General features: G+C 39.9%; 1 protein-coding gene across 1 annotated transcript in view; it reads right to left on the reverse strand.

Moving 5' to 3' along the window:
• The window catches only part of LOC124166885 (bumetanide-sensitive sodium-(potassium)-chloride cotransporter-like), a 126,446-nt gene that overhangs the window by 65,945 nt on the left and 33,053 nt on the right, over window positions 1–27,448 (reverse strand). Inside the window, exons 2-4 of the mRNA XM_046544597.1 lie at window positions 11,889–12,054; window positions 7,532–7,627; window positions 2,911–3,164 (exon numbers count right to left, since the gene is read on the reverse strand). Coding sequence (XP_046400553.1) covers window positions 2,911–3,164; window positions 7,532–7,627; window positions 11,889–12,054 — 516 coding nt within the window. The remainder of the gene's footprint in view (window positions 1–2,910; window positions 3,165–7,531; window positions 7,628–11,888; window positions 12,055–27,448) is intronic.

The raw sequence follows: 27,448 nt of genomic DNA on the forward strand, positions 1-27,448 counted from the left end.
ATGGGAGCGTTGCAGCCCATTGGGGGGGAGGAGTGGCCTATTGAACGAAGGGTCCCGGGTTCATATCCCTTCCTTCGCCTTCGTTAAGTCTTCTGACACTCCAAATTAAAATCCTCGAACTGTGACGTGGTCCATGGTAAGGAACGAGCTCTGAATATGTGGCTGTTATACACCTGAGGCTTATTCAAGCTCTACCCTCACCTATTCTTCGCAAACCTTCACTAACCTAAAATCACTAACCTTCTGGTTGAATCACTGAGGGAGTAAGTCATATCAGAGGATAGAGTTTGTATTTTTCACGACATCCGAGAAACATTACGAACGAATGCACGGCAAATGTTTAGCTAAAATCATGGGATATCTACCACATAAATTAACGCTAGATGTTTTACTGTTCACTTTAATTTTATTTAAGCGTCTCAAATTTAATTTTCTCTGCAACGACTTAAGCTTAAAATCCAATCTGAAAATTATGAAATAGCGTACTAAGTGTCGCCGATCGGAAATTAATTAAAATAATTGTGCTCAACAACTTATCTTGACTCAACATAGCAAAATATGGAGTTGAAAACTTGAAAAGCAAGTCAGCTGATTCGCAGCAACTTAATACGCATCACTCCACTTATTATTATTATTGTTATTATTGTTACTATCATTATTTAAGTATCCTACCGATCAATGGCATAACTAGGAATAAGCTTTGGGGGGGACGAGGGACCTGGGGGGGGGGGGTATGGGTGACCCCTCCCCCAGGCAACGGAAAAAATTTTGAAAAATTACATGCCTGTAAGTACGTTTTAAATCATTTTGGCAGTTAAAATTTGGGTTTCACTCGTAATTCTGCGGAAAATCACCACAGCAGGGAAAACATAAATACAAACACAATAAAATTTATTGAGGATTTGGGGGGGGGGGGGAATCCATCCCCTCATCCCCCCCCCAATAGTTACGCCACTGCTACCGATTAAGGTAGTCGTCCATGGAGCACTTTGGAAGCATTCTGGCAGCCTCCCTTTCCTTCATGTTGGTATTTAATTCATAATAGGGCCTACTCCCTTTCACTCTATATAAAAATCCTATTCTCTTCCTTACTCTCCCTCGTTTACCTAAGATTCTACCCTACAACACTGTTTTCAATATCCCCTCCCCGCTAAGTACTCCCTCCATCCATACCTTCTGTTTCCTCCGTATCTCATGTAGAAACTGCCTCTCCTCAACCACCATGCCCGGCACTTCGTCGTTCCTCCTCCTCTCCGTCCACTTTACCCTATCCATTAACGTTGAAATTAGGGGAGATAGGTTAAACATTATCTTGTAATTTTTAGACAGGAACGATTATAATGATGACGATTAACGGTAATATTATCTATCAAAAGCTCTTCAAACTTACTCTCGCGATGAATCCGCTATGTGCGCTGTGATGGGTGGAATATTTAAGTCATTGATGTGGGTCGTTTTAAGTCAAGTTTCGCCGGGGTAAGTTATTGTGATCGGTGCTTCAGGGTTGTAACAATTGGTATTCTACGATCTCCATGTTCTGCTTGGGAAAAACCATCCCCCATTGAGATTTCAGAGTGCGGCCTTTGGCTTCAGTCCGTCTTCTTCGAGGCTGCCAAGGTAGATTTTCCCGCACCTCTTGTTACGTCATTAATATGGAAGAGCGCTTCTAAGAAATACTTTCTACTGTATTCTTTCTCATCGCTTCAGTGAAAAAGGTTTGTTACCTCTTAGAATTTGCGTGATGAGGGTGTAGTGACGCAAAAGTTAGAGATTGCATTGATATGCGTATCGAATTTTGACTTTCGTCCTCACGACTGTCATCCCCTATGACATCTTAAAAGACTGCTTATATGGTTTTTTACGCATCACATCTGTTAATCGTCTTTTTAAATCATTGTTTTAAAATCATAAGGGTAGCGTGTTAGTCTTGTCTTTGTCGCTGTCTGAAAGGTCCCGGATTCAATTCCCAGATGAAGTCTTCTTGCACTGTCTGCAAAAAGTGATGGTTGGCTCAGGGAAAGGAACTCGCTCGACTACCGTGTATGACTGAATTTCACCCGCTCTTTATTTAGTCTGGGGCAGGCTGTATCTTCTACCGTTCAAGCCATCCATTGGGTCGAGGTATGGCTTATTGTTAATGATACACTAAGATTTGGAAATAAGGAAGTGTTTTTTTGAATACAAATTGTCAGTCGTAGCAGAAGATGTGGAAGAACTATAGAACACACGGAACGTAATTGATGAAGTTACGAGACTCGTGGTAATGGATTTAATGCCCTTATGGCCAATCCAAGATGGCAATGTGAGGGAGAAAGGCTTCATTGAAGTCCTACATTGAAAAATTTAGCACAATGAGCTTCGGTACAATGAAAATCAGGAACTTAGATAGCATAGTAGCTGGCGGAGTGGCCCAGAAACCCAAAGGTCCGTGGTTCGATTCTTAGTCCAGGTGGATTTTATCTCATGGCAATTCCTGTGAATTTAGATTAATATTCCTTGAAGAGATTCAACGAGGCCTCCTCAAGAAATTGTTTTCCATTTTCAAAGAAATTGCATGACGATGGGATACCTGACATGAAATTTTGAAATGTATTGTTATGCCCATGATAAAAACGCAAATGGTAATTTCCACACTTAGTGGTTTCCACTATTATATTAATTAAGTTATTAATTAGTGGTTTTCACAATGATAGTTTCCACGCTTACACAATATGTATTGTGTAAGTGTGGAAACTACCTTAAAAAAAACACAAATGGTAATTTGCACACTTAGTGGAATGGTTACCTTGTGTTTTTATCATGGATATAGCGAACTTCCACAAAATCAAGCCTGAAACGATTTTATGCGTATTGTTATGCGTTCCGCGTTTTGGATGTGGACGGTTTGCGGCTTCGCAGACAAGGACTCACCTTGGCCTCCCAGCTCATGCCGATGAGGCAGATGCAGAGCATGACGACGACGGCGGAGACTCCGATGATCCGAATGTCGTTCTTGCCTCCGTCGACGATCTGCGTGCCGAGGGAGCGGAGCAGGTCGCCCACCGACTCGGCGAAACCCACCGTGTGCATTGCCGTACCCACGGCGCACGCCAGCGAGTAGATGAGACCCACGGCCGCCCCGAACTCAGGGCCAAGGGCGCGAGAGATCATGAAGTAAATGCCACCTGCAGAGGGAATAGATGGTGTTACTGCAGAAAATTATTAATTATTTATAGAAATAGTCAGGGTATGCACGAAGTTGCGGACCATTTTCAACAATTATCTGTTCCTCAAATTCAAAAATTTTACCTCAGTGTTAGACTTTTTATATTTGCGGCAAAGACAGTTGTTTTTAAGTTATTTTACTCGATTATTATTAAATTATTCTACCGATTAAGGCAGCTTTGCATGGAAAATAATAAGATGCCATCTGCTTAGGGAAATTGTGTTATAGCAGAAAATATTTATTATTTATTGAAACATTCAGGGTATGAACGATGTTGTAGACCGTTTTCAACAAATATGAGGGGTTGAGAAGCCAAGGGGTACAAGTGATTTTTTTCTCGACGAAGTTGGGTAAAGTTAATTGCTAGATGATATACAAAAAAATTTGGTTGCCAAGTGATATCAGTGTCTCTCTGTTCTGTGCTAACATCGAGTGGAAAATCAAATGCACTTCTAACATCTAATTAATCTCGTTTGTTTTCTATACCTAATTTCTGTACCTAACTTTATGTAGAAAAATGAAATTTCTTGTACCCCTTGGTTTCTCACCCACTCATATCTGTTCCTCAAATTTAAAAATTTGAACCACAAAATAAGACTTTTTATATTTGAGGTCAAGACAGTTGTTTTTATGATCTTTTAGTTGATTATTATTACAGTATTCTACCGATTAAGGTAGCTTTGCATGGAAAATCATTAAAGATTTTTTTTTCGTTTGAATTTGGGAAAAAAGAAAAAGCGTCCATGGTAATAATGATTTGCCGGAGTATTAAATAAATATTTCTATAATGAATTTAAAAATGGCTGCTAATGAAAATATGGTGGTGCTTTTTGAGGTATTCGGCATTATTTTTCATCCTTTTTAATGCTCAAGGGAACTTATCATAATTGCTTTTTTCCGACTAGAGATCGGTGTCCTCAAATTTTCAGAGACGAGACAGCGAAAGAGTGAGGATGAGCTTGGTGAGGAGGAAGACGAAAGAGTGAAATGGAACGTACATTTAAGAAATATATTATGCACCACCACTATTCTAGTGACTAGCGCGAATTACGCTCGCAGCTGGTGAGCCGGCGATATTCCTTCACATCACTCATATTTCTTCACAACATTGGTTGCTGAAAAAATACCGTATTTGAATGGCCCTCGTCTCGTTCATAAGAGTGAATACCGTCGGAAAGGAAACCAATTTTCTAGCAGAGCGATAGTGGCGGCATAAATTTTCTTGTACTTCTTTTCCAACACTTTTCCCCCAGTTGCACTTCGTAATCTTTTCTTTAACGTAGTAAAAGCGCTTCTCTATTTTTACATTTATTTATTTCTACCGACCCAGGTTTCGGCACTCAATGCCATTCTTAAGGTTTGTTTTCTTTAAAATGGCATTATATCCCGGAACCTGGCTCGGTAAAAATGAATAAGTGTGAAAAAAGAAAAGTACTTTCATTGTGTTACATATCAAAGATTTCCACCGAATTTCGCCGGAAACTGTGTTTGTAAACTCTTCTAGGTTAAAAGTGTTTTACCTCAACTTTTTGCCTGTTGAGGGTGCCACCGAAATGATGTACCGTTTGCTACGTGACGGAGAGCGCGTCTCGCAAGCCATTTCATGCACTTATTCTCTTCCTGGGTAGTTATCCATTGACTTCCCCGCGGACGAAATGAAATGCGAGAGCCAGGTAGGCGGCCATTCTCTTCCGTCACCGATCACCCGTCGTCAATAATGAGAGTCGAGATGCGTCTGGCAATTTTATTGTTCTCCCTACTGCCCCGGTCCACAACCCACGTAAGCGGGCACGAGTCGCTGACAGAGACCTCCGGGAGACAGCGCTACGGTCGTTGACCCAATGCCAGCAATTCCCCCGGCAAAGTGTACAGTACATACAAGTAGGGGCGGTATGGCCAGGTCAGCTGGTCGGCAATCGCCGAGGGCCCCGAGCTTAGGAGGGGCCCATAACGCTCAGATTATCGTGAAATGTTCATCAAAAGTGTTGGTGTTGTAGTTGTTTCCGACCGACACATCTTTCGCTGCGAAACACGATGTTACCACTCAAGCTTCAACATTTGTAATCTTTGAGAATCATCAGAAATTTAAGTTCTCCTTGACTACCATTTCAATCCGTCAGATTACAGACATTTTTAACTGTTCTCTAGCATGCAACTTTTTCATGAAGAATTTCATACTTATTAAAACATGTAATTGTGAAAATGAAGAGTTCGTTTTAACTCCATCTTAAAAATTCTTCTAACTCACGAATTTTTATTTCACTGATATTATCAGAATACTTTAAGCTCTGATACTCCGTGAAGAAGATTTTATCACAGAAGAATTTTCAAAGAAATCTGAGTTTATTTTCTTCCGTCTCACTAAAATACATCCGTATATACCTACGAGTGAGATCAGTAGTAATTGAGGCGAAGAGATCATTTGATTTCCTACCTGTATTATTGTTAGTCATAATCTAACCGCCTTCCGTGGGTAGGAGGGCAATCTGGGTGGGTAATACCACTGGGCATCAACGCAGTCAAGCCGAATTCAAATCGTTCTTACTGAACGATTTGTATTTTGGCGGATTTGAATCTTCCAAAGAAATCGTAGGGTACGGATGGAGCGAGTACTTAGCGGTGAGGGTATTTTGAGAACAGTGTTAGAGGGTAGAATGTTGGGTAAACGAGGGAGAGGAAACAAGAGAATAGAACTTTTAGTTAGAATGATTAGGAGTGGGCCCTATTTTGAATTGAAGAAGGAAGTCCATGAGGGGAGACTGTTGTAATGCTTCATGAAGCTCCTTGAAAACCTACCTTAATCAGTAAAATAATTTAACAATAGTAAAAAAAACATAAATCGTTCATTTTGAACGATTGGAGTGGAAAAAGTAGGTTGAATTCGTTCGGTTCTAGCCATTGAATCATTTATTTTGAACGATTCATTAATCAACGAATGAGCTGTGCTTGGTAATATTGCACACAGCATTTTTTATATAAAGTATAAATTGACCTAGTGTGGAAAAGATTTAGGTTGATAATTCTCCCAAAAAATATTATTTTTAAGATACACGGGACAGCGGTGTGGACCAGTTGTCGGTGTCAGCGGCGCGGTGGCGCGTAGGTTTTATTTCGCATGAGGCCAAGATTGATAAAATTGGTAAAAACGATCCTCTCGAAATATGTAATGTCAGGCTTATGGAAAATACTCTTGCATTAATACCTGTCGTATCAACCTGTCATTCCATTTTCCTCAGACAATCTTTCACACTTAAGCATTAGCAATGGATCGTTTGAAGCCTTGGCGTTGGATCCTGCGTTCAGTTTACGGGATTTTAACTGGAACTGACACGGTGAGAACAATGCCTCATAAAACTTGAGTCTGACATTCTAGGTTACGTGGAAATTGTAAAGCCTCTACGATAAAAAATTCCTTTGAACTTTAGAAGATTCTTTGTTTCTATTTCGACTCCACCTTAATTCACTTTTATTTAATACGCATAGGCAATATAACTCACGTGTTTGCTCCCATTTTTGACTGGGATGATGTATTGTGAGTAATCCTCTGAATTGAGTGGATGTCTCATAGATTGTGAGTGGTACATGCTCGTAACATCAAATCAATTTTGAAAGCTTGAAGATCGATTTAAGTAAACTTGCGTGACGTGTGTAATGCTTAAGCGTTGCTCTTTCCTTTTACAACCGTTAAAAAAACACCCATTTTGTGATTTATATCCTTGTCGTAGAAAGGGTAGATGGTGAACGTGGTGATTTCCTCGTCGATGAACTTTGTATCTCCTCTTTTGCTGCATCTAAGCTAGTCTGTCAGAGTTCCTGTGCTAGATTATCGAGGTGAAAGGACCATTACCCTATTTACCCTTAAAATAAACTGTATGAGCTCGTTCATCAATATTTTAACATTTATTATTTGATTTCGAGTCAACTTGATGATAAAAGATGAAGATATCATATGACCAGTGATTTGAAAAATCGTCCAATGATGAATTATGTATATAGAAGCTAGTCGGTGTAAGGGTATACGTTGTATCTTTATACTGAGTGGACCGCCTCAAGCCCTATCCATGCTTATGTAGTACCTGTTATGGTTGTATGGTAGTTCCAGAATATTTGTCCTCTAAAATCATTCAGGAGTTTAATTTTTTCTTATCCCATCGCACCCTCAACAATTCAGCTCACCCGTCATGTTTGCTTTGTCTTTAATTTTTAAAAACATAATCCTGTAGTGATGATCCCATTTTGCGTGTGAAATCTTTACGTGTATACTAATGAATTAGTGACAGGCATAAAAATTTATCCTTAGTAAGACATAAACATTATTGCACCAACCTGCTTTCACTTGTCCGTTTGTGCTGATGGCTGACATAGAGAGGGCTGTCAGGGTTGTGACCACGGCGGAGAGGAGAATTACAACACATCCCATTCCTGTGAACATGAAGAGAGAAAATGATTGCATTAGTAATGGAACAACTGTAGTTTTCAATAAAGACACTTGGTACATAAGATATTATAGGGCGGAACTCTAAGGAGCCATGATATCGGCTATTCGACCAAACCATGGTGGTGTAAGAAATCATCCTGTTGAAGTTGAAAAATTATTTTTCTTGTTTGTTCAACTTAAAGGAGACTCTTGTAAAATAGATTGAATGCTCTCAGAGTATACTTAATGGAACTTCCGAGTTCTAATGAATGGAAAAGGCAGCTATGCCCCGGTTAAGTCTTAAGGTTCCCTTATTTGCGGTGAAAGCGAGCCGACATTATCTTCAAAACTCATAAGTGCAAGAGAACCAACCACTTAAAAATTTATTCACTACTTTTCACGACGCGCTCAAATAGTTTTAAATACGTGAAAGCATTTAAACGTGTTATGTGGTAGAGGGAATTAAGTTTTGAATTATAACTTTAATTTAGGTTTGAACGGTTCCACCTCATTACACCAGAGTTGGCCAATTTTACATTCGAAATATATATTAACAATATTTCTCAGAAAATGCTTTCGGGGTTTTACTTTCATGGTTTTGTCCTTAAAATGTACGTATTAGACAGAAGATATTTTAAAAGCACTGTTAACCATTTTCATAATGTATGAAAATCTTCCGAAACGCTCTGAATGTATGGTCGCATGGGTTAACGCGGTGACTTTCGCATAGATACTACATACTACCCCGCAATCCGCTTAAAAGGCGTGTGGCAGGAGGTGTTAGGACACCAGCTGTTTACAGCTAAAAAAAATCAAGTGCTTTAACGAAGTAGGGACTAGCGCTTATTAAAGTCCTTTCAGGTTCGGGGGAAAAAACGAATTCCCATATCTATCCGTTCGACAAAATCTCTCTTAATTTATCGCTTCTGTCGGACCTGAAAATATAGTGGGGCTCTTGTATGTTTTCCGTGTCGCTTTTAAAGATATCCATTCTCAATTGTTCAAGCAATCAAAGCCTAGCGCGCAGCCTCCGAGTCTCCAGCGGCTCCCAGCCTAATTCGCTTGACATCTTGGTAAAGCTGTCCGTACGCCCGTAGAAGTTTTTGACGAAGCGCGCAGCCTTCCTTTGTATTTTGTTCAGTTCGCGGATTAAGTTTTTCTGCACCGGATCCCATAAGCTCGCTGTATATTCAAGGTGCGGTCGGACGAGTGCAAAATAGCACCTTTCTTTTACTTTCTCATCCGAAAATCTTGCCACAATACGCTTGGAGAATCCTAATTTTTATAGGTCTGGTGGATAGTGTGTTGGTTTTATAACTCCGTGGGCACGAGTTCGAATCCCGGCGATTCAGAGTCAACGTGATCCCTTCTTGAATGATGTGTGGAGGGCATTTTAAGCGCAACACTCCGTCCGTTTGATGGGACGTTTAGCTGTTATCCCCTACGCGTATTTCGTTTCGAGTAGGCAAATTCCAACTCTGGTTTTTCTTTCCCTCCTTCCTTTAGCCGTCTGTCATGGCGAAAATGACCTTCAAATGAATTCCATTAGCAAATGCTTATGCTCATCCAATTTTGAGAATTTTCTCCGTTTTGTATGAATAAGAATCGTGAGCATAAGAATTTGTTCAGCTCTGACTGAGTTGTGTGAGCAAATGCTCACTTTATTTGCGGAGTATAAGCAAATGCTCAATTTTCAAGCCCTCCGCAACGTAAGTGGAATAAGCATACAAAGGTGAAATAATTTACGTTTTCGAATGATCGAACCGGTATCTTCCAATTAAGCAGCATCGACGTGCCACTTCTGCAGCATTGGCATCATCCCCTCTATTAGAGCTATATTTATTTAGACCAGGCTTTAGTTATCCATGGTGCGTACATATCACTCGAAGCTATTTCGATGTGGCCTGCAAAACGCTTAAAAGGAAAACATTTTGCTTTAAAGTGAGTGCTCATATAAGTTTTCCTTGAATAAAGCGAGCCAATATTTTAATAAGAAAAATTCCCTTAGGAGGCTGCTATATGCGTCCATGTTGCCATACTAACTTTTGCCAACAGCCTGTGCGCATGAATTTTTTCCGACCCCTACTTTCTATGAAATGATGGAGAACGTGCTCGGCATTAATTTCCACGGTATCGCCATAATATTTCATATAGCTCAACATCTAAAATTAATATCTAATTGGGCGTATATAGCCTTCGACCATCCACCTCCACGCAGTTCATTAAACTACTATATCCTACCATATGAAGTATGAAAATGGTCGGTTTCCTGCTTCAGACATTAGAAATAGACATTTCGAATTCGTACCTACCGGGACCACAGTGAATTCAATTACCTACTTTGAAGAGCTCAGAAGACTGAAAAGGAGGGTCGTAAGCTGCCGAAGTGGCGACAACGTCGCGTGGAAAGTTCATCACGACTACGCGCCGAGTCACAGCGCCTTCATTGTCAACGACATCCTGGCCAGGGCCAACACCCAATTGGCTCCCCAGCCTCCCTACAACTTGGCCTGACTCCCGCTGACTTATTTTTGTTTCCTGTTTGTTTTGAAAGTAGCGATGAAAAGAAAACATTGGGACACGATTGAAACATTCCAGGCTCATGTTACCTCAGCTACAAAGGACATTCCGGTATAGGCCTTCCAGGATGCCTTCCAGGCATGGAAACAACGCCTCCAGAAGTGTATCGAGGGTGCTATTTTGAATATTTTTGATTATTTATACGAATGAATTCAATAAATGTTTTCTTATTAATTTGGTCGCATTACTTATGGAACACACCTTGTATTCGCTGATGCCTTGTCTACACCACAGACTTAACTTAAGTGACATCACTTAGGTCTAGTCTTAAGTGTGATGCGGTAGCTACGCTTGAGCTTTAAGTCGACTTCAGCGCCGTGATTGTCTATATCAGGAAACAGTTATGTTGACAGATGAAGATCTAGGAGAGCAATTAGTGATTCTGTGATCCAAAGCCACGGATATTTGAAATAAACTCCGCGAATTAACCATTTTTGATTTAGAAGATTATAAGGAAAGACCGATTTCAGTCCCTGAGCAAACGCTATTTGGCGAGAGGTGATGGAGCCAGGGGAATTTAGAATTGCTCAGCTTGACTTCGCGGAATGACATATTCATAACGTAAGCGAAAACACTTAGTCAAATTCCACGCCTTTATAAAAACCGTTGATGTTAAATTTTAACCTTTAATTCCTCCCACGTCCTATTAATTCGCCATATCTTAACCCCGTCGGCATCCTCAGGACTAAAATTGAAGCCCTATGCAATGGTTTCAATAGCAGTGTGTGGGATTTTGCTAAGTGCATTCCTTTACGTTATTTTCGATTACGACACCATGGAAACTTAACTGTTTCACCGGATCCTCTGCTGTCGTCTCAGTCTTAAAATTCCTTAAAACTTTTCTAAGTTTTATAAAACAGGTTTCACCGTGAGCAATAGGCACAGCTATTAGTTTTCACGGAAATAAAACCAACAATAAGGTGGGAAACTCCACAAAATAAATTCTTTTATTTAATTACCCTAACACTAGAAAGTTAATTAACGAAATAGAACTCTCAATAACCACATCATGGAATACAGCACAACTTAGAACGTAATCAACGGGATGAGTCAGGGGTGGGATGGGTATTATCATGTGTCATTTACAACACTTGAAGATCATCAACCGTGCGGAAACAGTTGCCTACGCAATTTAAGTACTATGGGTTCTAAGTGACTTAACCCTTTCCACTTAGATTAATTTTCTCAATATCGTGCTCCTATTCTCTATTTATTTTTTCTATGGTTCTCTTGTAAATGATAGATAGTGAAATGATATTTTGTAATCAACGTAGGACCGTGAAACAAAATGTGATTATTAGATTTGGAGAACACAGCTATCGCTACTCGACTGATATCATTTTAATCCTTCCAATGCATCATGTTTCATGAAATATGAATTATTTATATATACTTTAAATGTTTTAACATTGTTAAGCTTTCAAAATAATTAAATTTTTCCCCTAAATTGTGCTAAAATTATGACAATCCGATGACGAGATACGCTCGTCATGGCGCTGTTTGGCATCGAAAGTTCATGACGAGCTAGACTCGTCATTACAGCGCAAGGGGTTAAGTGGAGGTGTACTTAAACGAAGCTGGTGACACCTACAGTACCACCTTAAATAGAGAGCCAACTTAAGTAGTCACTTGAGGTACTAGTGTAGACCCGGCATGAGGAAGCATATGTTGTGTTGTTTCACTCACCGACTCCGGACTGTGCGACTACCCAGGAGAGTCGCAGGAAGAGCATGACTCCCCAAATGTTGAGCATGCATCGCACCATGACGCCCTGCACCCAGCCGAACTTGACGGTGCCGCTCGACTCTGCACCACCATCTGCACCCGCGCCTCCATCCTGCTGGATGCTTTGCTGAAGGGAGGAAAGAGAAAAGAGAATAAATGTACATTATCTTATTGAATCAATTTACTGGATCTTTAATATCGATTGTCTTATATCCTCTGTAGATGTGACAATATCATATCTACATTATAAACTGAGAGGCTAGAGGCTATACTAGTTGTGAAAAATCCACTGCAACTAGTATAGGTGAATCATAATTCTGGGATGCTGATTTTGTAGTTAGAGAAAGTAATTTAGCCGATGATTTAGGGGAACACTGCAAGCAATACTGCATGGGGATCAATCAGTAGACAATTGAAGTCTTGGCGTATTCTAAGTCTTTCTAGCGGAGAGAATTGAGCCTTGAATTGCCTGTGATGGGCTCAAACTGTTGATTTGGATGCAGGAACGAAGACATTATTGAGGTAGTGGCTCAGTAAAGAGAAATTACGGAAGGAGATGAGGAGGAGACGTAAGTTATTGATTTATCATTTACTTAATGTTGATGGAATACTGAAAAGCGTTCTACAGGGAAGATCATGGATAGCGAGGAAGGAGCTGGGAGTGAACAGGATTTCTTACATGGAAGGAAGAATAAAAAATGAGATTCAACGTAGGAAAGGATTCTTAATGTGGGTGGGAAATTTTTCCATGCAGAACTTGGGGTGGTAGAATACGATCGACAAAAATGATTGCAATTTGAAGCTAGACTTTTTAAGCAATTACAAACAGATTATTAGAGTAATAATCCTCGGGTTTCCCACGGGGTGATCTTATCCTGGAGACGATGGCAGACTCAGCTGTTGAAACGTTGGGACAATGTACCCAAAACAAATCCCAAACACCAAAAAAAGTTAAAAACCCGAGAGGTATCCATGCAGATCATGCTGGGAAATACTTAAATTCTACTTAACACACCTCATTTATTTTCTATTGTCTACTATAAGAGGTTAGGCCTTCTCACTCAAAATCTTTCTGTAGATTAAAAACTGTTATCTGCGTCAAAAGCGTTATTGTATTAAGATTCATATGATCTTGAAGCAAATTCCAGGAAATCCGCTGGAAATCAATGGTAATTCTGGTTTCTCCTTTTCCTCAGTTTAACTTAACGCACGTTCCCAGAGCAAAGTTTGAAGTGCATAGCTAATCAAGCAAGTGAGAACCGGTAACACATGATAGTGCGGGTGTTTCTTCAACAGTAATAGAAACCACTTTATTTGCTTATTAGATTTACCCAGTTTTGAAATGAATGTGAGGAAAAGAGTAATGTTTTGATTTGAATAATTTTTATGGCTAAATGAGAAAAACTCTGCCAAGGTTGTGTAAATAATTTAGTGATTTTGTTTGTAAAACGCCATCATCGACACAAATGGAGGTCAACAATCCTAAGGCTAGGGCGTACCCAGGATCATAACTAGGGGGGAGGGGGGCTGCCGTGGTCTAAGGTGGGGGCAAGCCATGGGATTTATGAGATTATTTCCTTGAAAAATAGTTTTATTTTAGTTGCATATCTTATACTAATATATATCATTTTTCGTGGGTTTAAAGAAAATTTGTTGAATACTTTCGTTTCAATTCATTTCGTACTGATTTTGCTTAAAGACTTTGCGATTTTTTCTTCTAGAGGGGGCAGCTGCCCCCCCTGCCCCTCGCTGGGTACGCCCATGTCCTAGGGTTTTACACCATCACTCGAAACTTCGATGAAATATTCACATTTTGGCTATTTCACTTACCGTTCAGGGGCTATCAAACTTGCATTTTCAAAGAAAAGATGTTAAGGGCAGATCTCAGTTGAAAATTGCTCCAGAAGATTATAGTAAATGCTTGGCTTCAGTGAAATTTGTTTGGCACATTGTACACTTACGAATTGATGTGTGAGAAAACTATATACATATTTAGATAAGAACTTAAATATCCAAATAACCTTCTATCAAGCTAATTTCCTACCCTGCAATTCAATATAATCACTTCCATTCAACCCATTTTAGGGTTGCAAAACTGTTTAACAAGATTTATGCCTATTGATTTTTTTCCGATTGAGAATACTATTTTAAAATGTCACGCCTATAGGTACCTCTTGCCGTAATATATAATGAAAATATCATCCTTTTTTATCGTAGCCTTGGTATGCACAAATTTCTAAGCAACGTTTTTATGATTTTTAAAATGTAAACAGTTGTAAAGATTCATTTATTCTTTATAAATATCCATCAACTACTTCAAGTAAAGAATATTTGGCAAGCATCCAGCTTCGACCGTCTTCCAACGTCATTACCAGAGTAATGCGGTATGGCACAATATTAAATTTCAGTACGATTTGCAGGTGCACAACGAACCCATTTAAACCGTAGGTCACGAACCCGGATGTTTGCTGCTATTTAAATTGTTCCATTCATGTCTGTTGAGGACAATAGTCGTGGTGTTGAGAACGGTTTTGTGAAAGCCATGAATCCATTTTTGGAGTGTTAAATGGAGTAAATTAATTGCCTTCTGATTCTTAAAGGAGGCCATCACGCATCCAAGTAGCCGTTAATGACGTCATCGCGTTATTCACCGTCTCATTGTTTACGAAACTTCCTTCGAAAGTTAATGAATATCTTTATAGCAGTAACCATGGAGTGGAATAGTATAAGTCGAGGCTGATAGTTTTGTACCGTAGAAAAGGAATAAATGCGTATTTTCAAATATGTTCCGCGGAGAAATTGGAGGAATAATTACAGTATTTTTTTATGAAAAGCCATATTAAATAGTAACCCTGCCCACTTCCACACTCTATTTCAAGATTTGAATCGATTTCTACAATGGAAAATCATTTTTTACGAGACATTATATGGTTGATAACGAGAGACTTTAAGTGTTTGACTCCAAACATTTTTTCTTTTAATGTTGTTTAATTTTATACTAAACCTACGATTGATTCCAAAAGCGTCGGTGCATATTGAAGTATTAAATCTATGATAAAATTGAAAACTGCATTCTAAAAATTCCGAAAAGAAGATGGGTGAATTTGTAGGACTTCTTTGAGAAACTTGGTCAATGTTGAAAGCAATTTTTGGATTTCGAGGTCCTACAGAAGAAAAATCGTCGAGAAGATGCCTTAAACGATATGAATGTACCATTTAATGAATGTACCAAAGGAGAAGAAATGTGTAGACATGAAATGTGGTTTTTGTGACAATTTCAGGGACGGAAAAAGGGACCAGGCGAGTGATAAAAAAAGTGATGGGAATCCTCATCATTGGAGTGATCGCGGAAAACAATTGCCGACGACGATCATTTGCGAGTGATCGCTATAGTGATCACTCGGAAATGACGGATAAAATGATCGTGTTATTCATTCTTTAGATTGCTTGTGCAATTGAGAATGAATGTCCTAAAGAGTAGTACGGCCAACCTCATATCGGAGCCGCGCTACATTTCCAGGTCTGACAGAAATTAAGAGAGAACTTTTGCCGAACGGATAAATATGAGAATTCGTTTTTCCCCCGAACCACAAAGGACTTCAATAAATGCTAGTCGTAATTTCCTCAGAGCACTTCCTTTACAAATGTAAAGGGCTAGTGTCCTAACACCCCCTGCCACACGCCTTGTAGTCGGCTTGCGGGGTATTATGTAGATGTAGATCCATTTGATCCTTGTTATGCACCTGTAGCACCGCATTTCGAAGGCCTCTACCCTTGATTTCTCCATTGCTGTCATTGACCATGCCTCACTTCCGCAGAGAAGCATAGGTACCTACTCTAGATGTAATTTCTAATAATATGCAATTTACCGCATTCCATACGAATGTGGTGTGGAATGCATCGGAGAGACCGAGAGAACCATAGAGACTGACGGAGCGTCGGCGCTACCTCCGGCTGGGTGAACTTGAGACATCGGCCGCGGTAGAAGACTGTGTCCTTGAAAATCACAACATCCATTGGGAAGAAACCACCCAACTCGGAAGGGCCAAATGTTATTGGGGCAGAATAAAAAAAGGAGCAATAGACATCCGGCTTCATCCCAATAACATGAATAGGGATCAAAGACTCCATATAAGTAACACTTGAAACCCGACCGTAAAATCGGCGGGAAAGTCAACACCAATACTAAACAATAAGGGACCACTTGGGTAAAGGAGAAGGTGTACATATACCGGATTAATACTGACATCGGCATCATCATTACTGAAGATGTCGGCAAGATCTCCCAACGAAACTTCAGCCTACAGCATGCAGACCCTAAACAAGTTGGAGAAGAGCTAATGCAAGCCATTCTCCGAAAAAACTCAGATTCTTCAAAGATTTATGATTTTATTTTCAATGGAGAACCTGTATTGTATTTAAGTTCAACAGATTAAGGCGTTATATGGTGGAAGCTCGACGTATTTCAATAAAAGATGGTAGCACTTTTCCACAATATATTATTGTAATTTTTGTGGTTTACGATGTGAAAGTATTTGTAATTTGTTTTGATATTCTTTGTCGCCATTGAGGCTACTCAAAGAAATCTACGCTGCTGCGTAGTCTGATTGAAATTCGAACTTCCCGCACTTGTGCGATACTTATTATCTTCCGGCCTCGCGACAGAGGCCGATATTGATATGCCTCATCACCAAACCAAATTAGGCGTCAAAGACCGATCAGCTTGTGTCGGAAGTGGGCAAGTCTTCCTGATCGTTTGTAGATGTCTCATCTTCTTCCTTCTCCTTTCTCCACTCGTGAATAGAAGGCGGCCAGGAAACGTCGCAAGATCTTTTCGTTATGACGCTTTCGGGCAAGGGCCTTAGCTTTGAAACTATTGAATTTAGTTCATCTCTTGCTCCATAAAGTAGACTATTAGACGCAGTATTAACGTAAATAATGATCTAATTAATCTTTAATTTTACACGTCGTAGTTTTCTCTTTAACTGGTGTTTTTTATCCGGTAACTTATAAAAACTGTTAACCCCTGACAACCCTTTTGCGTTTTTCTTTTAATTTAAATTAGCAATCCATTAATTCATTAGCTTCAACAGAAACGACGAAATAATCACGGAAAAATATAATAATGGGTGCCTTTCTCTCTCTTTTTATTTTTGAGGTATTAGCAAAGAAATGATTTGGTTGGCGTAAAAAATTTTTAGATTACCGTAAACTGGGACAATTTTGACTCCTGTTTTTTTTCAACTGCTTTCTTGTAAGTGAAGGTACGATAATCCTTTAAAACCATAAAAAAAACAATTGGTATTGGTCTCCACTTTCAAAATATGTGAAAAATGGCCACCAAAGTAAACATTTATGGGTAAACAAATTTAAAATAGTTGGCAAAGATTCCCTGGAACTGGGACAACTTTACCACCTTAGTGATAGCCAGCGGAAATCTCAATTTAAAAAAATGGAAAAAAATATTGAACTTTGAAAACTCTTTAAAATGAAGAAAGATACATTGAGATACACAAAAAATTGAAAGTGGAACGTTTAATATTCACTAACTTCAATATTAAAAGAAAACTTCGACATTTTCGATGGAAAAGATGAAGGTTCCGCGGGTTTTATTGAGAGGAGGATCAACTATATGGCCTGTGAAATGAAAACATCGGCTCCATTCTTGGTTGATTCGGGAACTTGTTAGGGCGCCTAACATGATATTTTTCAAAACCTGGAAAATTGTCCCACTTGGCAAAGTTGTTCCAATTTACGGAAATGAAAATTTACACCACAACGGGCTTTAATTGATGGAAACGCGCTGTTTAAAAAAAGTATTTTATTTAGTAATTTGCATAAAAGTTACAATCATGTTGAAATTTCAGTTTTAATTGTTTGAGAAGTATCAAATTCGGTATCTTATTTCATTCAATAAGCGTTTTGATGCGAAAATTTGCTGCAGCAAAAGATTGCAACTACCTGATGTAATAATTGCTTTTTTCCAGGCGAATAATGGCAGTGAAGATTTCTCGGGGTTCTCACCGGGTGCATCTGATGCTGATTCCGCTCCTGGGGCCGTATTCTGTATTTCGTCGGTGCCGCACCGGTCGGTTTCCCTTTCAAGCCCACCGACTGGACATCAAACCGTACCGACAACGGATTCCGCACCGACGACGACACTTTCAGCGATTCTGTAAGGTCGTCGGTTTCAAACCAGTCGGTACGGTTCCCCTTCCTTCCCAAACAGGGAAAATCCGAATATATCCGAAGTTTCACGTGTCCCCACCAATGAGAGAAGGGTAAAAACAAGTGAAGACTCATTGGCACAGTTTGTTGTCGTCATTCTCAATCTTTTTATTTGCGGAAATTACGTCTTATTGCTAGATTAAGATAAACGATATTGGATAAGTCGTTAACAATGCTTATATAATGTGTGGTAGTAATGCTGTACCTACAGAATCGAAGGAAACAATATTACAACATCACAATAAAGTTTGTATGTGATGGAGATTGTTGTTGCTGGAATGAATTATTGAAACTATCCTTGAGATCGTAGTTTCTTTTTTTAAATATTGGTTCCGTATAATGCTATTTATTCATGATTTGGTAATATAGTTGTCATTAAGTAAGTTCCGTATAAATGTTATCAACGGAAGGTTATGCCATTGGCACCGTAGCAGACGAAAATAGCATACCATGGAACGTGAACGTAGGATTCAAATGCAAATGTAATATTAGAGGAACAAGTTAGGAAATTGTTATAAAAATATGGAGCTGGGTGCAATTAAAAGAAGTGTAATGACGAGGAAGTAAATAAATTGTGATTGGGTGAAATACATATAAGTTGCGCATTCCAAGTGAGAGAAAATGATAATATTGCGGTAAACCTCATACTTATTAACAAATATCTTCTTTTATCGTCAAGGGAATCGATGGCTGACGATGAAATGAAATATAGTTGCCCGTTACAAATGAAAGAAACTGATACCGTTGTGGCAAACTTCATACTTAAATAAAAAGATCTTATTTCTATGCCGAGAGAAACGCCAAATTGATGATTGAGTGAAATAACAGTCGCCTATTCAGAGTGATATAAAGTGATAACATTGCGGCAAAACTCATATTTAATCAAAAATATCTTTTTTATGTCAACGGAGCAAATAAATGATGATAGAGAGAAATAAAGCCTATTACAAGCGAGTGAAAGTGCGGTAACATAAATGAGAGAAAGTCATTATATGTTAGCAAACCTCATTTTTATTAACCATTATCTTATATTTCTGTCAAGGTAATTAATATAGATGATGACACAGTGAATTATAGAGGCGTATTCGAAGGGGCAGAAAAAGATAACATTGGAGAAAACCTCATTATTTACTCGGTGATGAGGTAAAAACAAAATAAAACGTACAATGCGCACCGGGGAATTCATGAAACCCACTAGTCGGTGGCCGTACCGACACCTCTTTGCTGTCGGTACGGCTACCGACGATCTCCCGTCCTCTCGTCGGTGCCGCACCGACCGGGTTCGTACAGAATCGCACGACTTCTTACCGGGAGTCGGTGTGACGTCGCACCCGACGAATCGGTGCCGCACCGATCGGTTTGGAGTTACAGAATACGGCCCCTGGTTCGACGTTGGCCTCTATTTTCTCTCCCCATTACTTTACACTTCTTATAAGTCTCATTTTATCTTGCGATATTAAGCGGTAAGAATCGGTTTAAGCTCCATTCGGTTATAAATACCGGTCGACGATTGCCGGCCTCAGTTTCGGCGAGGTAAAGTCCTTGCATACCATACAAGAGGTCGCGTGTTCGAGTTCCGCCTGGGTAGGCTGGCCCTAAACACGGCATGATTGTTCGCGTTCGTTTACTCATTAAATTTTTGTAAGAAACTCGATGTATTGGAAAAGCCAATATGTGTTGTTTGGGTATGGAAATAAATTAATAAAATAAATTGTCATTATTTAAAGAGTGAAAAAGTATTAGGCTCCGCGCTAGTATTATGGCCAAACAAATATTTTTTGTGGTGAACTCTATCCTTGGTGGTTATAACTTTACACCCAGCCACGTGACTGCGTACAAAGTCACTTGTTTCATGAAGTGCTTTGAAATGATGAGTAGTCTGATGGGTGGAGGTTTCTAAAACAATACCTTCGTCATAGTTTTTATCGGGGATGGCAATCAGTGGCGCCGACTTCATGGGGCCTGAGGGGGCCCGAGCCCCCTCAAAGATTCGTTTGGGGGGGCGGAGCCCCCTCAATAATTCAAGAAAATGATTAAGTTATATTATGCTTTGTGAAATCACATAAATATATTGGTAATTTTTATTTCCCATGTTTGACGATAGTTACCTTTTAAAATAAATTCAATAATGTGTGCTGAAACAAATAATTATAAGGTGAAGCAGGTTATGCAGGTTAACTGAATCAAGTGGTGTGAATCATGGTAGTGTTTCGGTGCTGCGACACACTTTGAATTTAACCTCTTCCCGGGACAAGACCTCCGATATGGGCCCCCCCAATATATTTTATAAGTCGGCGCCCCTGATGGCAATCGAAACTAAACGAAAGTCAAAACCAGTAAAATTTCATTAGTTTCGTTCCCGGGAGGGAAATATAGAAACGAAACGAAAAAGAATAAAACCTAAAAAAATAAAAGGGGAGCTAAACTCAGGGTGGAAAAGAAATCGGAGTCTTAACTACTTCGGGTCGAAACTAAACTAAAACTCTGGGACGAAACGAAACGCAGATTACGTTTCGCGTCGGAGGGACCACGTTCTTCACCTTCGAACGAGTTAAGTTTCGACCCACTCACTGAGTATGAAGTATGAATGGAGTAGAGGTTCGCCCTACCGCTGTAGATACCTGCGGCACTTTTCAACTCATATTGCGCAACGCAGTATTCAGTCGAATATGACATGGTTCGAAACTATTCCCTCCTCTCAACTTCTGGGATCGAAACTTAACAAATAGCAGCGGAGTTTCGATTAATTTAGTTTCGTTCCCTGGGAGTAAAGTTTCGTCCCGGGTCGAAATTAAACTCCTTGGTGATTTTAATTTCGTGCGGGAACGAAATTAAACCTAGGCCTTGTGTATTCATTTCGCTCCGGGTCGAAACGAAAAATTTTCGTTTCGTTTCACTTGCCATCCCTACGTATCGGCGAGAATAGGGTGGTTTCCTATTATTTTTTTATTGCCTAAATCGAAAGATTATTACTCCTGGAGTACGTATTTCGCGCTTTTAGATTTTTAAATGACGATATCTATTTTTCGCGATTAAATTAAAAGTGAAAAATTTCAAGCGCGCGAAAACGCGACGCGTAAGTAGGAAAGTCCGTGCGACACATTTCTGGTTCCCCCTCTCTCCTTGTGAAGTGACCTTGATCGAGGCTCTGAGCGCTGATAGGACGCAGGATGCTAGCGGATAGCTGAGTACCTTGCTGAATGGTAGCGCTTGGCTTAAAAAAGGTTTATTAATACCTTATCAAACGAAGAAAACTTTCCGACCTTAGCCAGTTTTAATAGGTGATTATTAAGACATGTTTCCCTGAGCTCTGTGCCTCATGCATGCATTGGTAACCTCAGACGATGCATAACTCCTATCCTCTCGTGTAGAAACTAGGTCCCTGTGACGTCACGCGGAGTGGAATCGCATGGGCGCCAATCTGGCCTTTTTCAAATGAGGATAAAATTTGACCCTTGCCATTCGTCTAAACCGGTATTTCAAAAAGCAAATAATTTGTGTATTATGAATACACTAATGGTGGGTAACGAATCCCAATCAATGCCTATCGTTTTCTTTGATGAAGGAAACTACCCTATTACATTTTCTAAGTGATCTTAATTTCGTGCCGGAGCGATACTAAACCTATGCCTCGTATTTTCGTTTCCCTCCGGGTCGAAAAGAAGCCTTTTCGTTTCGTTCCACTTGCAATCCCTGTTTTTTACTGGACGTGAGGAATATTTTACTTAAGTGTAAGCCGTTCCTTGGCGGCGGATGTTTATTCTTCTCCCGGAGTTTCATGATTTCATTGCCCTTTGATGCAAAGCAGACCGATCTCTATGCATTACGTTGGGTCGTAAAACCGAGGTCGACTCGCGTTGATCGTCGAGCATCGGTTGTTTCGTCATTGTTTTGGTTTGCGTGTAAAAGTCGGAAATAAGATCGAATGGGACCTTGAAATTAGAGTGCTGATGCTTAGGTAGCCAAGTCAAGATAATACCCCAGCTGCTCCCTGTATGCTATTAAAAATATTCTGAAGCAGCCTCAAGAATTTAAATACCAGCATTAAAAAATCATTTACCTTATATAGAGCGTGTAATCGTAATGAAATGCTTCTCGCTGGAAGGAAACTAAGAGGATATCAGAATGAGTGAAAATGGATGTTATTGCTAAAATGTCACGAAATTTCAATCCTGGATAGCTGATGCCAGTGAGAACCAAAATTACTGGTGACGTTTAGGTCGAAAGCGCACCATTTTTAAATCACAGCAACTTTGTGCCAAAACCTCCAATAGGGTGGTTTCCTATTTTTTTATTGCCTAAATTGAAAGATTATTACTCCTGGAGAAGTAATCTTTCGATTAAAGTAAGAGAGTAAGAATCCGATCTTTTTACTGACAGACAAAATTCTACCTCGCCTACCATTCTCACTTGGCACAAATGACCTTAATGACCTTGGCACAAATGACCTCCTGTGGGCAGGGGCGCAGCTAAGAATTAAGGCTAGGGGGAATTTTAGGGGCACCTAGACCTTGGGTGTGTGGTATACCCTCCAGGATTAGCGAGAGGTGCGGGGGCCCTCCCCAAGAAAAATTTTAAGAGAGGTGGTTCAAAATGGTGAGTTTCATGGCTTTCTGTGGGACATTTTATTAATCCTTACGCTCTTCTATAAGTATATTAATCAAATGGAGTAAAATGGATTAAACTTAACAGTTTCTCTGAGCTCTTGGGGGGGTTTATACCTCCAAAACCCCCCGTCGCGTCGCTGCGCCACTGACCTCAATCACATCACACCGATCACGGTTTCCAATTGTGCAAACTTAATTTTGTTGGCGGTATTAACTTTTTCATTGTATTCTAAGGTATGAAAAGCACTGCATTGCCACCACGAGACATTGCTCATTTTAGCCACCCATTGGGTTTCTTAGGTTGCTGTGGAAGTGATTTGTTCAGTGTTTTCAATACCCAAGGGATTTTTCCTTTCTTTCAATTGTTTATGCCTCGTCTCTCGCGATCACCTCTACTCCCGATGGCGTGCCCATATGCGACCCAAGCGACCCGCTTCCAGGTTCGCGTTTTTTGTCGCTACAGGCCGAAGGAGCGCGTCTCTCGCTAAGGAGGCGACGAACACCTACCTCCTGCCTTGATCCTGGTGTCGCTTCGGGAGGCGTTTCTGCGAAACCTCTCCATCGGTGGCTTAGTTTGGTTATCAGTCGCTGTAACTGCGTCGTCACTGTCCAGCCGTCGCGTCGCAAAATATGCAGAGCTGATGGTTCGCGTATAGTAGTGCTTCTGATAGGTAAACCCTAGATAGTGTTTCTGCTCATAGACACAAAACACAAACTTAATTTATTTATCACAAAACACAACACAAACTTGAAACACAAACTTGACAACTATTGTACCTATCCCGGATCCAAGATGGAGACGGGGGAGGGCTTTTTTATATATTTATCTCAATTACCCCCGAAAACAGCACAATGAGGCCTTTACATCGGGAGTTTAAGTAATCAACAACAGACGATCACTCACACCCATGTCCTGGAAGGGGCAACCTTTCCAGGCGGGACTCGAACCCGCGACCTTTGTTATGGTAGGCGAGGACTTATACCCGCCGCCACCGAGGCCGACAAATTGTTGGGGGATTTAGGGGTAACCTCCCATCAATAGTGGGGGTACGAACAAAATTATCATTTTTATCTAGTGTAAATTGGACATATAAGCCTACAGAAATATTGATGAACCATGCATCACGCCAATTATACCTACCAATGCCGTCTATGCTAGCTCTAGTGTGATGCTAGTATATGCTCAGCCAATAATAATGTATTTAGATCATGTGAGCAATGCGGAAGTTCTACGAAGGTGAATAGAGAAGTCTTTTTAAAATCTATGGAAAACGATAGAATAGTGTAATTGGCCAGGCAGTGAGACACGATGGTAAAATTAAAGTAATTGTTGAAGGACAGGTGGAAGGTAAAACCGGCAGAGGAAAGCCTCGGATCAGATTCATAGAGCATAGTTGTGACAGATGTAAAACAGAAGAATTCAGGAAGTGTTTAAAGATTAGGTGATGAGATGAATGAATGGAGAGCTGCTTCAAACTAAGCTGCGGATTGATAACCGGCGATGATGAATTAAAAAAAACATACTGCTTTCTCATGCCTTGTTTATCGACTTCTCGAAAATAAAATCTTAACTCGTAGATTCCTACCCGATGATACCGTACCTTGTGTTATCTGATTTCTGATAACGACATTTATGATGTAATCATAATTTACCTGCTTCAAATAATAGGCTTACATCACAGGAGCCCGTATTAATTTTCAGATTTCAATGTGTAAAATAGATAAACCTTAAGCAGAAGACGGGACAACTTAGTTGGCATCATTTTGAGGCGCGATGGCCTGATGAGGACCATCGTGGTGGAAGGGAAGTAGGGCAATGGACGGCCCCGAATGAGTTACATAGGACAGGTTATAAAGGATGTAAAAGAGAAGAAATACGTCGCTATAAAAAGGTTAGCGGATGGAGGGGAGAAATGGATATCTGCGTCAAATCAACCTTAGGATTGTTGACTTATGACGATGAAGTGAATCATTCAAAGTATTGTCCGATGTTGCTACTTCTTTTTCCTATCTTTGTGGCAGAGCTCGAATGCCGTAACAGTATACGTATTCATATGAAAAGGTTAGCGGATAAGAGAGAAATGGAGAGCTGTATCAAAATAATCTTTGGATTGTTGACTAATGATGATAATTAGAATAGATAGGAGTTTTTCAGCTTACGACATTTATAGTGTAATTGTAATTTACCTGCTACAAAGAATAGGCTTACATCACAAGAGCCCAGTAAGTCCAGAACAAAGTATAAATAGCTGTAGAAATTTTTTGCGAAAACTACAGGTTTCATTTCGCGGTACGCAAGAGCTCGTATCGGTGAGCATTACATTTTCCTCAGCCTTTCTGTGCCTCGGCCTTGACCCCTCGTGCTTCTCTTCCATTCCTGAATGAGCTAAATTTGTACCAAGGTCAAGCACGGAGTGCTATCACTCGCATGTAATGCATGTGCTTCGGTTCTGGCAATTTTCCAAGATTGTCCGACGAAATCCTGCGCTACATACGTGGGCGAGCAGGTTATTGGGTCTGTTACTCAAAGATATTTTTTATATTGCTATTACAATGAATAAAAATGAGTATTTGTTTTCAAATGCGTACAACGCAATGGGTTTTCGCAAAATTCCAGCGATCTAAAAGCGAATTAATGCACAGTGCTGATAGAAGATTTCAAACGTGCAAGTAAATTTTATTTGAGTGTAATAATTGTCACAAGTAATATTTATCAAATGGATGTATGTAACATAAAGTTTCTATTATTATCTATCAGCAGTATCATTTATTTCGTTTCCACTCGCCTTCCGCGGTTGAATAATGACTTTTACCTCTGAATAAACATTTGACGTAAAATCATTGTCTTCGTCATCTGCAATCAGTCAACAATTCTAAGATTGGTTTGACGCAACTCTCCATTCCTCCCTTCTATCCGCTAGCCTTTTCTTAGCGAGGTATTTCTTCTCTTTTACATCCTTCATTGCCTGTCCTATGTAACTCATTCCGGACCGTCCCTTGCCCTTCTTTCCTTCCAACTGTCCTTCTGCAATTGTTTTCATCAGGACATCTTGCCTCATGATGTGTCCAACTAAGCTATCCCGTCTTTTCCAGCGTTTTTAGAAGACTTCTCCTTTCTCTAACTCTTCTTGGCACTTACTCATTTCTTACTCCATTTTATTTTCATTATTCTTCAGTAGCATCACATTCCGAATGCTTCCACCCTTGACTTCTGTGCACCTGTAAACGTTAAAGCCTCGCACCCATAGAAAACATATTCCATATGTAGGATATGATGAATAGTTTCCCCACTTTCCCTCTGCAAAATTATGCTCCTTGAATTTCTATAATTCTCGGCGTTTCTGTAGAAAATGTAAAATGAACCTTAGAATATGTTTGTTTCATGATGTCGGCGTTCCAAATTCATTATTAATGGCACAAAATATTGAACATTTTGCTTGCGAATTACCCGGCACAATACATGTAACTCCAACGATTTTCCCAGTTGTCAACAATTTTTTGAAGTCAGTGTTGGGGTCATGGGTCTACACAGCGGAGGGCAGGAGGGGGCGGCTGCCCCCCCCCCCTTAAAAGCCAAAGTGAATTTAGTTCAAAATGAAAATTTTGAAAAAATTTACTTTAAATCCAAGAAAAGTGATATTGGTATATTAAGCATGAATCACACGATAATTTTGTTCGTAATTTTCGAGTGATCACTCCAGCGATCATTCGAGTGATCACTCGCAAATGATCGTCGCCGGCAGTTGTTTTTCGCGATCACTCCAATGATGAGGATTCCCATCACTTTTTTCATCACTCGCTTGGTCCATCGCTGACACCGTCACTGAAACCCCATATCAGCCAATCAGAACGCATGCCCGTATGGAGTGATTGAAGCGCAACGTTTGACAATCGTGGGAACGACATAGGTAAACACAAACATGCTATGTATTTTCGTGGTGCGGGTCCTTTGAAAACGAGCTGTGATATCGGAAATGATGCGAAAAGCGACGGCGGGAGTGACCGTTTGATTGAGAAAAATGATCACTCGAGCGATCACTTTTCCGGTCGCGAAAAGCGATCGCTCTAGTGATCACTAACAATGTGAGTGTCACAAAAGTGGATCTCAGATTTCAATCAAACTTTGTAGTGTTGTATAGTCAATCGGGAGCTGAACACGAATCACCCCAATGTGGAGTTATATAACCAATGTTTTAAATAAAAAGCGCTATTTAACATTTACAGGTTCATTATATTTTCTTAGAAAATGCCACAGTGAAAATCTTGGAAATAATGATGAACAGCAGGCTTTTGTAGAATGAAATGTGGAAACAAATTATGAAAAAAAGTCGCATCCAAGAATCCAATCTAGTACTTCCTGGTAGGAGTTAATTACCGTAAACACCAGGCTACCGCTACTAATTAAGAATATCCATTTTCTAAGGGAATATAATGAACCTGTCATTGTTTAACTTTGTTTTTTGTATAAACTTTTGGTTATATAACCCCACATGAGGGTGATTCGTGGACCGCTCCCGATGGAGTACAATACTACAAAGTTTGATTGAAACCTGAGACCCGTTTTTCGGACACTCCCCTTGTTAGCATTCGGCGTTAGTGATGATTGTATTGTGCACTGGGCTGGTTCGGTCACAATATGTAACAAACTTGATTTTTTCCTCTGGGTTTGACATTTGGTGGCGGAGG

This window comes from Ischnura elegans, chromosome 10 (genome assembly GCF_921293095.1).
Source record: "Ischnura elegans chromosome 10, ioIscEleg1.1, whole genome shotgun sequence".
NCBI lineage: Eukaryota > Metazoa > Arthropoda > Insecta > Odonata > Coenagrionidae > Ischnura > Ischnura elegans.